A 14,646-nucleotide genomic window follows, 5' to 3' on the forward strand; every position below is an offset into this window, starting at 1 on the left:
GTTTTATTTTTCTCTATTCCGTTGTTGAACATATGTATAATCATACCATTTATTCCGGCATGGTTGAGTAAAGCAAAAAATATCGTCAGTGGCCAACGTTTAGAATTCCGTGATACATCATAAGTTCTACTTAACTTGTCAACCATATCAACACCGCTTTTGGTGTGATTATAAAACGTTATCACAGCAGGTTTTTGTTTGTTTCCAGTTGCAGAATCAATTTCTTTGTCATGATGTAATGAAGACATCAGATATACCATTTTACGTGGCCTTGGAACGTAAGATACTATGGTAATATCTTTTTGAAATCCGAACATTGATGAATTTACTTCACGATTTTTCTTGAAAACTGGCGGAATACAAGTTTTATTAGCGCGTAAAGTTCCAACTACCGTAAGCTTATGATTTTTTAGTAAATTTTCTGTAGTTTCATAACTGGTAAAAAAGTTATCCATGGTAACATTCCGGGATGATCGTGATACGCATTGTACCAATCGATCCACCAGATCATAAGGCTTGTTACTTACAGCAAAAGGACTATTTTCAGGCTGTTTTCCGCAATATATTTCCATGTTCAAAGTATAAAATGTCTTGCTGTCAACCAAAGAATAAATTTTTATACCATATTTAGCAGGTTTTGAAGGTATATATTGACGGAAAGAACATCTTCCCCTAAAAGCAACCAGTTCTTCATCTATTGTGAGATTTTCATGCGGAATATAAGCATCTTGACATTTTTTTATAAAAAGTACAAAAATATTTCTTATTGGAGCTAATCGATCTGTCTGAATTCTCTCACTTCTTGTGGCTGTACTATCAAATCTTAGGTTGTTCAATAAAAAACCAAATCTATTTCGACTCATTGTATCGCGAAAAATGTCCATCCCAGTGCCATCAGTGGACCATAAATCTATTGTACTTTGACGACCAGAACGTACTAAACCTGATATAAAGAGTAACCCGAAAAGAGCTTTCATCTCCTCCTTTGTGGTTTCAAGTTTTTCATGATCACTAATAGTTTGCATGCGTATTTTTTCATTCGTACAATTCACAATCACGTCAATCATTTCGTCAGTGATAAACAACTCAAAACACTGAAGAGGTGACATCTTGTTTCTAGCAACCGTTTTCACACCGGGTAAATGAGTTATAATATTTTCAGTTCTACTCCGAATATTACTTCTGTATTGCTCTTTTTGCCATTTTGTAACTCCATCTTTACCTGTATAATATGAAGTTCTATTTTGGCGTAGTTCCGAAAGTGGTATATCGTCATCACTGCCCGACTCTGAACAAGGCAACTCAGCTTCAAATTCGCTATTTGTATCACTTTGGATGCTCAAATGATCGGAGTCATTTTCAGATTCTTCCTCAAAATTCTCATTTTGTGACTCAAACTCATTTGTTTCATCTAAAAGTGCTCTTAATATATCTGAGTCTGTCAATTTAGACATATTCTTTTATAAATTGAAATCTGTAACAATTAATACCAATGAAAGACACTTAAACAAGTAATAAAAAACCAAAAATCTTCAATTATGCAACATACCTTTATAACGACGCGCTGAACGAGGTGGGGTATGTGATGCCCATGCGCACTTAAAACGCGCGTAACTAGCTTGGCGGCAGTCACCGGACTAACGTAAATGCGCTAATCGAAGCGGCAACATCGCATCTCCAGCTACTCAGAACATGTACTGCCGCGCTTTTATAGTTTTCAAATAATTTTGAATTATCGAGGACTGGGGTGTGTCACACCCCACCTAGTGCACGGAAGGTTAATGATTTTTTTTTGTTTTGTTACAGGTATTTAATTACAGGAGCTTCTTTTAAGTCTTTAGCTTTTAGCTATCGTATGGGATTCACTACCGTGCGTAATATAGTCCACGAAACCTGTAAAGCAATATTTACTGTATTAAGGTCGACTGCATTGCCGAAACCCACGAGCCAACAATGGCAGTCAATTGCAACCGACTTTGATAAATTTTGGAATTTTCCTAACTGCATTGGGGCAATAGATGGTAAGCATTTCAAGATTAGAGCTCCTAATAACAGTGGAAGTATGTATATCAACTACAAGAAGTTTTTTAGCATCGTTTTATTAGCTGTCGTGGATGCAAAATACAAATTTGTGATTGTAGATGTCGGAGCATATGGTCGAAATAGCGATGGCGGTATACTCCAAAGCTCTAAATTTGGTTCGAAACTACGTAATGGGTTTTTATGCATACCACCGGAAAAGGCTTTACCACATTCAACTCAAAAATTACCCCACGTATTTGTCGCCGATGAAGCCTTTCCACTAACAGAAAATATTATGAGACCATACCCCTCACATCTTTTAAATGATGAAAAAAAAAGGATATTCAATTATCGCTTAAGTAGAGCACGGCGTATTGTAGAAAATGCTTTTGGGATGTTACAAGAAAGATTTGAATTATTTCAAAAAGGTATAAAAGTTCAACCAAAGTACATTAACAACATCATACTAGCAAGCACGTGTTTGCATAACTTTATCATTGATGGTCATTCTATGGAGGCGCTTAGCTCTAATACTAATAATGCAATCGATAGAACCAATGATACAGTGTTCAACAATCTCGAAGGGATGGTTGTAAGAGATTGTTTCACGGAATATTTTTCTAATGTTGGTAACGTGTACTGGCAAAATAAAATTGTTAATAGATGTTAGCTTCTATTTTTGACAATAAATAAGTAAAAAATAACTTACGGGTTTTATTCATTTCTTCTGCAATTTTCAGCCATGCGTTCCTTTTCATATGTTGATCCATGTAGAAACGGGAGGACACATTGTAGATACACTCATGCGAACGAACCAGATTAATAAGCTTTTCTTCATCCATTTTTCCGTATTTTACGTGAAAGTAATATTATTATATCGCGTACGCACGTGCTAATCACTTTTCATGCGCAGTCAGTGTTGTGAGAGACAGACATAAAATGGCGCGCGCCAGTGTGTTTTCTCCCTCCCTTGCCCCCGCGCACAGACCGGACTGCGCCCCACCGAAATGCTGCACAAGTTTCAACCTTATTTCAACTATCTAGCAATCATAATTCCTCGACCCCAAAGTGACCCACACGTCTCGCGGGATGCAATGGCGCGCCGCGTCATCCCGTGGAATGAAAAAGCAAGACACGTCATGCCGCCGCATTCTGTGGCGTGTCGTGTCATGCCGCAGCATCCTGCGGCACGTTGCGGCATCGTGGTACCAAAATAAAGTAACATAAATTCTAAACTCATTGAAATAAGGTTCAAAATAACTTAATTAGTGTTAAAATCCTTTGCTATGACGCACCGTGCCGTGCCGGCAATGGGCGCCGGCCTTAAGGAGCGTGCGATACGTATGCGCGTAAGCGACCGCAGTGGCAACCGCTGCCCGCACCCGCGCCCTTCTGTAGATGTCTGCGCCTGCCTAGTGAGGCGCGCCTCCCACTTTGAAAATCAATGATGTAGTGTTTAATTGACATCTTCACAATTCTATTGTTAATATGCATAATCATATAATGCTATTTAAATTTTTCAATTTTTTTTAACAATTGACAATCACAATAATACTTAAATTTTTCAAGGTTGTAACCTTACAATATGTAAATTTTTATGTTTTAAATCCATTTGTTTCTTTAGAAAACAAAATAATGTTTATTACAAAAACAGAACACATTAAATTTACAAAAAAAAAAAAAAAAAATTAAAATAAATAATCCTATCATAATTTACTGTCCCGTGAAATGTAAATATTTACTAAGTACGTGTCATACTGACAGATTTTATTGGGTTCATCTATCACGGCTTTCGTTAAATGTACCAAGTGATTGGTCGTATTGATGAAAATCTATGCTTTTTAAATATTAAGCTCCCGATGAAATGGTTTAGAGCTTTAGGAATTAACTTGTTTCTTAATATTTGTGTGTCATTTAAATTTTACCTCCTTAATCGATTTTTCGTTTATGATCATTTCCATCTTTTTACATATATCAACTACATCATCAGACGGAAATATCAACCCTCTTTTGTCTTTCAGCTTGATGAATCCGAAATGATATTAAACAATAATGGATTACAAAATATATGTCAAGAACATGGGGCATTATTTTAGTAACTATTAAGAGTCCGACGTACCTACGGTTCGAACTTATGGTATCCGCTAGTATTCCAGAGATGCATAAATCGCATATTATCTTTCTTAGCATTGCGTGTACCACAAAACCTGCTATATATGTGTAAGATATCCTTCTGATTTAAACGACATAATCAATTAATTCAATTCAATTAAAACACACTTTAGTTTCTCTGTAAGAAAAGATTTATTGCGTTAACTTTACGTAGCTACACGAAATTCACATAAATTAAAAAATAGTAACATAACTTTTTTATAGGAAAGAAACTACATTTAATGTTATAGAAATTCCAGTGTCCGAAATCACAAATGATTTATTAAGTTCGTTTTAAATAGTAATCATTAACAAAGAGTTTATAAGGTAATCAGTAATTCATTCGGCATAACAGCTAGACAATCTTTTTTTATGTCATGTTTTTACTAGAGATTACAAAGTAAATAAAAAAACATTTTCTACGTTGTCTATGTTGCGGACGACACCAAATGCGTGGGAATATTTAAAGAAAATAAAATATGTTACAGTCTCGTACCAAAATTTTGAACTATTTCACATGTTCGAATTTTTGTTCGATTTTCGAATGTTTCATTTTCTTCATATAGAGACAATTTTTAAATGCTGCTGTTTATTTTGTTAGTAGGTGAACAGGTCAGTAAAGCTACTGTTTTGAGAGCTTTACAATTTCCAGACTCAAAATCGCGCAATTCTGATTTGACCAACAACTTTTTCTAAATGGATTGGAATTGCCTTGCCGTTGGACTGGTATTGCAACCACCGTGAGCTCGAATATTACCAAACATGAGTTCTAAATGGTGTTGGCTTATTTTTATATACAAAGTTTATTTGATAAGTATTTTAATTCATTAATTATATACTTCTAGTTTATTTTCGGTTGGTGATTTGATTATACCACGTTGCCAGTCTTAAACAAACAATTATTATTAACGAACAATCGATTTTAAAATATTTTTAAATCAATTATTTGTTAAAATCGATTAAAAGTATTGTTAAATCGAATTAATAAGAAAAAAAGTCTATAAAAGTGTCTTTAGTAAAAAAATATTTAACTTTGGTGAAAAATAAACTATTTTAGAAACATTGTTATTGACTACATAAAAAGCAAGCAATTAATTATATTAAATTCGATTATCGATTTAATCGATTTATTTTGTTTATTGAAAATATTATTTGTTATGGCAACCCTAAACTACAGACTTGCGTCATACATTCATTTGACTTCCATATTCTTTCATAGTGATATAGCAACCTACTGAAAGGTTTTCCGTCAACCGAGAATTCATCACTACTGCGACGTAAAATACACAGTAGGCATATTTATAAGTAGGAAAATATATTTTGTATTTATTTTATATGCAAACAATAAAGGTCAGGCAGAGAAGCCTTAAAAAATATATTATTGCAACTGCATGGTTGGTCGACGGACAGTAGGTTGTTGTGCCCATATCATGACAATGATTTGGTTTTTGGGCTGGAAAAGGTTTTAAGATTTTATAAATCTACCTGCCTAGGTTTTAGATAACATTGTGTTAACGTATGAATCCGATTAGTAGAACAAAAACAATGATTTTTTATTTCAGAAACCTTCTTGTAATTATCCACAAAAAAACAAAAAATGAAACACCTGGATACAAAACTATATCATTTTTCTAATTCCTACTTGTTAGTACTACTAACTTAATATATAATTATTATTCTCAGTGACTGTCCACTCGGGGCCGAAACCCCCATACAAAGTGGACAGTCGCCTATATATTTCGTTAATGTTTATATCCACAAAAAAAAAAAAAAAAAAACAAAAGAGAAACACCTGGACACAAAACTATATCATTTTTCTAATTCCTACTTGTTAGTCCTACTAACTTAATGTATAATTATTATTCTCAGTAACTGTCCACTCGGGGCCGAAACGCCCATACAAAGTGGACAGTCCCCTTTCAGTAGCATTTTTATATCATAAATTCAGCGATTTGCAACTCTGAGCAGAATTCTAAGGCAACGCTGTTATTGAATAATTGCGACGCAAGACGCACTTTCATTTTTTGATTTTGGTAAAGTTGATGATCACGGCGCAATTTGTTCGCCAAGCGTAAATGTTGTTTTTATGTTTTTCATTAAAGGATTTTTCAAGTACGACCATTTAATCAGTTGACCATAATCGTTTAAAAAGGATCCATTTAATAAAAAATCGTTTCGAACGAGTTTGAGCATATGGCAAGGGTCAAAGAAAATCTGTATAGCCTTTTTAGTGATTGGCTGTCCAAATCTGTTTTGATATTAAGATAATTCAACACTCCTGTTAACGAGGATTCTTGTAAAACAATAGACACGTCGGTACGAACTTAGTTTATTTTCTATTAACAAGCAAATCGAACATATTTGTTGACGAGGGTTTCTTGTGTATGGCGATGGCGGAGCGGAGTGTAGGTACTAGAGGTCTATATGCGGTCCGAGGAAGGAGCGAAGTTCATTGCTTCTGAGCGAGCTGTGTGGCCGACCGGCGCTCGCCGGTCACCCCAGGTGCGAGGGCGCGGGAGAGGCATCCCATGCGTAGGCCGCCCGAGGGGCGCGGGCGCGGGCGTGGGGAGAGGCATCAGACGTGCAGATCGCCCGAGTTGCGCGGGCGCGGGGAGAGGCGTCCGACGCGCGGACCGCCCGAGGGGAGCAGGCGCGGCGGGAGAGGCGACAGACGCGCAGCCAAGCGCGCGTGTAGCTCGGTCGGCGGCTGGAATGAGAAAGGGTCGATGGCGGGGATCCCACCGAGCCGTGGGCGGTGAGCGGCTCGTGCCACTCTTGGTGCGCGGGCGCGGGGAGAAGCGCAACCGCGCGTTAACAACTCCTAATAACAGGATATTTGAATTTCGGAGAGTTGAATCATGAAAAGTGTTTAGTTGCATTTCATCAAATGAAAAATTGTTATTTTATGGGTGTCTCGGAGTTTCTATTTTGTATACTCGTATTAGTGACCGTATCACATAGTCTACGTGCTCTTGTTATTTATACTTGTACGATTCATAGTTAATATTATTTTGAAGTAATTCAATTACGTATATAGTTACTTTTGAAAAAACTTTAACAGTTCCTACATACGTGCAGCCGGTTGAAAGTACGGCGTTGTCTGATGTATGTGATCAATATGAGACGCTGGTGCGTTATTCTTCCCTCCCCCCACCCCGCGTAATCTATTGCAAAGGTCCATACAATGCTGCAGTCCGTTCTCGTTCGAAAGTTACATTACATTACATTGCATTATACGACTGGTAAATTCTTACAAACAATCGTATTTTGGCTATTTTTTCACTTTGAATGCATGAAATAATGCAAAATTAAGATAGTTTTTAGTAAAAACGCAAATAAAACTTCATTTTTGTGGCTTGCAACATCTTATGCATCTTAAGTGGGAGGTATTGATTTTAATATCAATTACGTGCAAATTGTTTCTCGGCTGACGAAATATATTTTGAGCCATTTTCTCGAAAAATATTGTCATATCTGAACATGAATTCCAATACAGAGGAATGAGGAAACTTCACACTATCAATTATGATATGAAATCAACATATAAATACGCCATGTTTTGTCAAGCACAAAAATCAAAAAATGGCAAGTTCAAATCATGTGTGCCTAATTGAGTATACATTGTGTACCGATCCCACATCGATCTAAAACAAATTAAAATATAATTGGATTGAGATTGCAACTGGGTTGATGTCAAAATATACATCATTTTCATTAAGTTAAAATGTAATGCCATATATATTCAACATGAAACAGTTTTATTTGGTATGAACAATATCAATAAGCCATAAACAAAGTAAAATTAGTTTTATATCGAAATATTTAACGATATCATATTGCTAAAATTATTACAAAAACTGATAATATATTGAATAATTTTGTTACTAATATTAGTGAAGGTATAGAATTACGAAAAAATAAAAAGTTATCGAGCATCTTTATATTAGACCACAAATTATATTTCGTAAATACAAATCACCTGTTAGAAATAAGTTTGTCTTTGACTGGAATAGATAAAGAAAATATCGCACTGATTTATTCATGAAAATACTATGGCGAAATATTTTAATACAAAGTAAAACTCCAATAAGCAATTTATTTGCTTTATTTTCTAATCACTGTCCATATTTCCTAATGAATGGCAGAACTCTTCAGAGACGTGGATATTGAAACCTGGGGCTTCTGATGCAGCATCCATGATTCCGTCAAGATGCTTTATTTTATCTTCTTCTTTTATGATATGTTCGATATTTTTTCTCCACGACACCGCACTTATTTGATTTAAGCTTTCTTTTAAAAGCTTCTTGACTTCTGCCATTTTAAAACTTTTATTATTTTGCCTATATAACCTACTTGTGCCCATATGAGTTCTATAGGGATTAATTCGCAATGGTGGGGCGGAAAACGTGTGACTTATATTTTTGTGGGCTGCCATTTCTTCAATAACTATTTTGTTATAATCATCTTAATAATTTTTTTAAAGTTCGTTTTTTATTTCGTTTTCATCATAACTTATATCATTTTCTAGCAACCACGCTTGTATGTCTGCCTTCCGCCAACTCATGTTAGGCACTTTGACAGCAAGTCTCGAGTGGTGCGCTGTCTAAAACTATTACTGACCCAGGTTCCATTCTATTTAAAATATTAACAAACCACTTCTCATAATTATGTGCATCCATTTCGCCGTGGTATACTTTAATATAAAAGATTGACATTTGTAATATTTTGTAAGCATTTTTTTCGCTCAACAAAAAGAAAAATAATTGAGGAGTGACAGAACAAAACATGATAATTCCATGATGTCTAACTTTTCAGAAAAGGTCAAAAACCGGCAACTACTTTGCCTTTGTACAATTGAAGAAAATATGGGTTCTAATGAATAAATGACTGTAAAAACTTATTAAGCATTTTTTTTTTTATTTTTTTTTATTTCAAATTGTGTATCTATTCTTATGTAAAAAATGGAAATATCATGTACTGATCAGACCAGGCGAAAATATCATGATTTGTATCAAACTGTTTGGAAATATCATGTTTTGAAAAAGTAAGGTTAGGAAATAACATTTTATGTTCTGGATTTAGTATTTATTGATAAATCAAAATATGGGACAAAAACACAATTAATTAATAAAAATTAAATTCTTATGTCTTCTATATCCATCTCAGTACAAATACACGCTTCATCATCATCAACTTGTTCATTTTGTTCTGTAATGTTTCTAGAACAGCTTAATATTTGCTTGTACCATTCTAATGCTGAAAGGTTCTCCCAATCGGCACCGAACTGTTTTATTAATAGACTGGTCACATCATTTTTCTTTGCAAGACTTAGTCCGCGTTCTTCCTGAATTTGTTCTATATTTCTGGGGTGACGTTTGCCCCTTTTCAGTAGTGATATAAACTGTTCTCCGGACTCAAATCTATAGTTTGGTGAAGATTTTACTACGCAGTTCAATTGTCTGCCCTGAGAAGATTTGCACTTCTTGAATATAATTTTTTTCATTCCTTGTATGCCCACAAGTTTTTTATAGTGATTTTCTAAACCTTTTACATCATATAAACACCATTCTTTACCAAGCTCGCACACTCTGCCATGTTTAGAAAATATTTCAAAATATTCTTCCCTCGTAGTAATCACTGGTATTTTTCTCACATCTTTCTCAATTCTACCAAATAAACGGTCTGCTGGCAGAAAACTATGCCCTCGCACTGGGAAAAAAAGTTGTATTTCCTTAACATGTGCAGGAGACTTATTTTGAAGCCAAAATAGCAGCATATGCAACACATGGCTGTTTTTATTTTGGCCCCCGCAGCCATCACAAAAAAGTCTTACTAACTTCACATTAGCCGGTATTGTTTGAGTATTCAAGAAGCAGTATAACGCAGATCCAATTGAAATAGCACCCTTGCCAGATTCTGTTTCATCCCAATTATACAGACAAGAATTATTTTGTTCTGACAGATCCATCACACATAAATTATACAGGCTAATCTGACGGGAATAAAAAGCCTCCTGAATTGGTGTCCTCGGTAGAGGAAACACCTGCTGGAGATCAAAACATATAGTGATACTATTATCAACCTTTTCTTTCAAAAGTTTAAAGAAAAAGTTTGCTCGCAATTTATGGATGCGAAGTTTTGTCATTAGTTCTTGTTTTTTTGATGAATCTTTTTCATTTTTAATACTATTACTCAATAGTATACAGGAACTGCAGGCATCTGATGCAGGTGACCGAAATCCAATGTTAAATTCAAATGTGAACACTTCGTAAAACATTGTTCTCTTAACATTCAGTTCATTTGTGACACTATTATTGTAAAGCATTCTCAATTTTTTAATATTCAAACCGGCATCCAAATACACCCTCTTGCTTTTTGCTCTATTATAATGGCTTTCACTACAAGGAAGGTTTCGGAGAAAATTGCGTAAATGTTCTTTTTTCTCTTGAGATTTAGCTGAACGCCTGTCACCTCCTCTTTCTTCCTTTGGAACTTTGCCATCCATCACACATTTGATAATAGTTGATAACCTCTGCCTTTTGATAGAAAATACTGCCATGAAAAATGATTTGCATACCCTTTTCATTACTTTCTTTTTCCCATATAGGAAGAATGAAGTACTTAACTTTCGAAGTTTCGTTTTACCAGAAGGACGTGGTGTACCTTTGCCTCTACGCTGGGGTTCAAATGCACTAATAAGACGACACAAATACACGTCTTGGTGAACTTTTCCGGATGTTGTATAAAAAGATTTTCGGTTTCGAACGACATCCCGTTGCGATATTTGTTTACATTTAAAATTGCTCCTTGTTCCATGATTACACGTACATTGAATTCTTAAGCCCAGCGGGTCATTGTCTACGTATCTAAAACAAAAGTATGCACATATTGTAATCTTGTAACAGATTGAACATTCTACATACCTACTACAAAAACATAATTGAACGAACTTACTTATTGTTTCTTTCGGATAAAGCTTTCCTTTCTCGACGTTTCTTTTTCTTCGCTCCACTATTGAGTGCACCAACAGTATTTGACTGCTCAGACATGCTTGTAAATCACTTGAAAAAACTTTAAAGTACTCAATTTAGTTATAATTATTACTCGAAGTTTACAATTTTTCACACGAATTAACGACCAACTGCGACCGATCTAATATTTTGACATTGACTTGAATCAAGTCATTTGACATATGTCAAACACACAGCCCAACCATAGACAAAATAATAAACTATTTTACGGCTTCGGCACTCTAGGATTTAAGCTAATAAAGCGTTCAAAAGTCTGTATGACAGGAAACATAGGAAATAACCTATTTTGTGCCAACTTTCAATATGCGTACCAGAAATGTATGAAATGTATCATGTTTTGTTCCGATTTCGTTTATTAATATTATTAAACATGGAAATATCATGATTTGCATCAAACTTTCAACTTTAGAGACGATTTACTGCAGGAATAAGCATGATTTGAACCACACCAGCTTAACGGGCGACGTAATTTATGGTATTCTGTCGAATGTCATTGCTAACTTTTTTTTTTACAAAAAGGGGAATTATCATGTTTTGTTCCGTCACTCCTCAATTGTAACAATAACGAATCGAATTACGATGGGTGCAGCCGCAGGATCCAAAAAAAAATCATCATCACTATAATAGGTTCGTACGGACAGTAGGTTGTTGTGCCCATGTCATGACAATTATTTGGTTTTTGGGCTGGAAAAGGTTTTAAGATTTTATAAATCTACCTGCCTAGTTTTTAGATAACATTCTGTTAACGTACGAATCCGATTAGTAGAACAAAAACAATGATTTTTTTATTTCAGAAACCTTCTTGTAATTATCCACAAAAAAAACAAAAAAGAAACACCTGGACACAAAACTATATCATTTTTCTAATTCCTACTTGTTAGTCCTACTAACTTAATGTATAATTATTATTCTCAGCAACTGTCCACTCGGGGCCGAAACGCCCATACAAAGTGGACAGTCCCCTTTTAGTAGCATTTTTATATCATAAATTCAGCGATTTGCAACTCTGAGCAGAATTCTAAGGCATCAGCAACGCTGTTACTGAATAATTGCGACGCAAGACGCACTTTGATTTTTTGATTTTGGTAAAGTTGATGATCACGGCGCAATTTGTTCGTTTTTTATTTCGTTTTCATCATAACTTATATCATTTTCTAGCAACCACGCTTGTATGTCTGCCTTCCGCCAACTCATGTTAGGCACTTTGACAGCAAGTCTCGAGTGGTGCGCTGTCTAAAACTATTACTGACCCAGGTTTCATTCTATTTAAAATATTAACAAACCACTTCTCATAATTATGTGCATCCGTTTCGCCGTGGTATACTTTAATATAAAAGATTGACATTTGTAATATTTTGTAAGCATTTTTTTCGCTCAACAAAAAGAAAAATAATTGTAACAATAACGAATCGAATTACGATGGGTGCAGCCGCAGGATCCAAAAAAAATCATCATCACTATAATAGGTTCGTACGGACAGTAGGTTGTTGTGCCCATGTCATGACAATTATTTGGTTTTTGGGCTGGAAAAGGTTTTAAGATTTTATAAATCTACCTGCCTAGTTTTTAGATAACATTCTGTTAACGTACGAATCCGATTAGTAGAACAAAAACAATGATTTTTTTATTTCAGAAACCTTCTTGTAATTATCCACAAAAAAAACAAAAGAGAAACACCTGGACACAAAACTATATCATTTTTCTAATTCCTACTTGTTAGTGCTACTAACTTAATGTATAATTATTATTCTCAGTAACTGTCCACTCGGGGCCGAAACGCCCATACAAAGTGGACAGTCCCCTTTTAGTAGCATTTTTATATCATAAATTCAGCGATTTGCAACTCTGAACAGAATTCTAAGGCATCAGCAACGCTGTTACTGAATAATTGCGACGCAAGACGCACTTTGATTTTTTGATTTTGTTAAAGTTGATGATCACGGCGCAATTTGTTCGTTTTTTATTTCGTTTTCATCATAACTTATATCATTTTCTAGCAACCACGCTTGTATGTCTGCCTTCCGCCAACTCATGTTAGGCACTTTGACAGCAAGTCTCGAGTGGTGCGCTGTCTAAAACTATTACTGACCCAGGTTTCATTCTATTTAAAATATTAACAAACCACTTCTCATAATTATGTGCATCCGTTTCGCCGTGGTATACTTTAATATAAAAGATTGACATTTGTAATATTTTGTAAGCATTTTTTTTGCTCAACAAAAAGAAAAATAATTGTAACAATAACGAATCGAATTACGATGGGTGCAGCCGCAGGATCCAAAAAAAAATCATCATCACTATAATAGGTTCTATTCCGTCCATTGTATCGTCATCATTTTCGCTCTCTGAGCTGGTTTCTTCCCCTCCGAGGGATATAATTAGTTCCCTTTGTCGGATCTCGCCAAGTCTATCTTTCTCCCAATATTCACTTTATAATTTTTCTATATGCTTTATTTCTTTTTTCCAATCGGAAGCCGTTATAGAGTTTATTGCGTCTCTTGTCAAGCCCTCTATTTCTTTTTCGTATTGGTTTATATTTTTGGCTGCCACTCTCCCTTTGGATTGGGTTTATGGTTTATGTTCGCAATGGTAGGGTGGCAGCCGTAATACCTCGTGCCCATACTCTCTCACCAGCTCGTCCACAATATATTTTTTTGGTAGTTTATTTAGCAGTATTTTATGGTACAGTTCCTGGTACGGCCCTAGCCAGTCCAGCAGAGCCTCAGAGGTCGGGGCCCATCAGCGACCTCCCGGCGGACTGCCTAGGGTCGGGTACGGAATACCTATAGGCGATAATATTCGCACTGCGCGAGGTTGCTATTTTAGCCTAGTCTAGGACTTACCTTTGGCGGGGAGCCCGGGGCGCGATCCGGTTCAAAGACAGTCAGGGTAGGTGTGTATGTAGGTAGGTGTGTTGTGACGTACGTGTGTAAGATGTGTCCTGAAGGTTCTTGAGAAGGGAGGCCCTCGTGGCCCACACTCTCTAGTGAACCAGCGGCCTTACGTCGCCAGTGAGCAGGTTCCCTTATTCACCACGCCTTCAAAACACCGTCACGGAATTCGATAGTTATTGCACGATCGGATTAATGTTAATTAATTCGCACTATAATACTCGCAATGTAATATTCATTCGCACCAGTAACAACAATTAACAGTATTTGTCACAACAAGCACACAAAAACTTACAGATAGTCACGTAATGGCGGCAAGCCCGACTAGGGCTTATTACAGCAAGTCAAAACTCTCACTCAACAGTTATATAAAAGTTCAATAAAATGTTCAGAAGTAGAAGTTATCGTCCGTAATTAACTCGCGTCTAATTATTCCAAGAGTCCAAAACCAACAGTGGGACTTCTAATGAAAGACACGGACGCGCGTTCAGATCGAGTTCTAATCGAGACTGAATGTGGGTCAAACTACCGGCGCCCGCGCTACGAACGAA

The 14,646-nt window shown here is 35.8% G+C and overlaps 2 protein-coding genes across 2 annotated transcripts; one reads left to right on the plus strand and one right to left on the minus strand.

Annotated features, from left to right (window-relative positions):
• The first annotated feature begins 1,781 nt into the window (after positions 1-1,781).
• On the plus strand, positions 1,782-2,726 carry LOC123667328. The gene is made up of 2 exons (XM_045601277.1): positions 1,782-2,021; positions 2,142-2,726. Exons 1-2 carry the CDS (start codon positions 1,856-1,858, stop codon positions 2,690-2,692), a joined length of 717 nt encoding a protein of 238 aa, XP_045457233.1. The 5' UTR covers positions 1,782-1,855; the 3' UTR covers positions 2,693-2,726.
• Positions 2,727-9,307: 6,581 nt separating this feature from the next.
• LOC123667235 lies at positions 9,308-11,657 on the minus strand. The gene is made up of 2 exons (XM_045601191.1): positions 11,128-11,657; positions 9,308-11,039 (listed from the first exon to the last, which is right to left on the minus strand). The coding sequence occupies exons 1-2, from the start codon at positions 11,220-11,222 to the stop codon at positions 9,308-9,310; spliced, it is 1,827 nt and encodes a 608-aa protein (XP_045457147.1). The 5' UTR covers positions 11,223-11,657.
• Between the last annotated feature and the right edge of the window lie 2,989 nt (positions 11,658-14,646).

The sequence above is a fragment of the Melitaea cinxia genome, chromosome 27, assembly GCF_905220565.1.
Source record: "Melitaea cinxia chromosome 27, ilMelCinx1.1, whole genome shotgun sequence".
Classification (NCBI taxonomy): Eukaryota; Metazoa; Arthropoda; class Insecta; order Lepidoptera; family Nymphalidae; genus Melitaea; species Melitaea cinxia.

Bases quoted from the DNA above. Each gene is read 5' to 3' on its own strand.
- LOC123667328 (XM_045601277.1), top strand. From the start codon at position 1,856: ATGGGATTCACTACCGTGCGTAATATAGTCCACGAAACCTGTAAAGCA. The intron at 2,022-2,141 runs GTAAGCATTTCA...TTGTGATTGTAG, and splicing joins CTGCATTGGGGCAATAGATG to ATGTCGGAGCATATGGTCGA.
- LOC123667235 (XM_045601191.1), bottom strand. From the start codon at position 11,222: ATGTCTGAGCAGTCAAATACTGTTGGTGCACTCAATAGTGGAGCGAAG. The intron at 11,040-11,127 runs GTAAGTTCGTTC...CTTTTGTTTTAG, and splicing joins TTATCCGAAAGAAACAATAA to ATACGTAGACAATGACCCGC.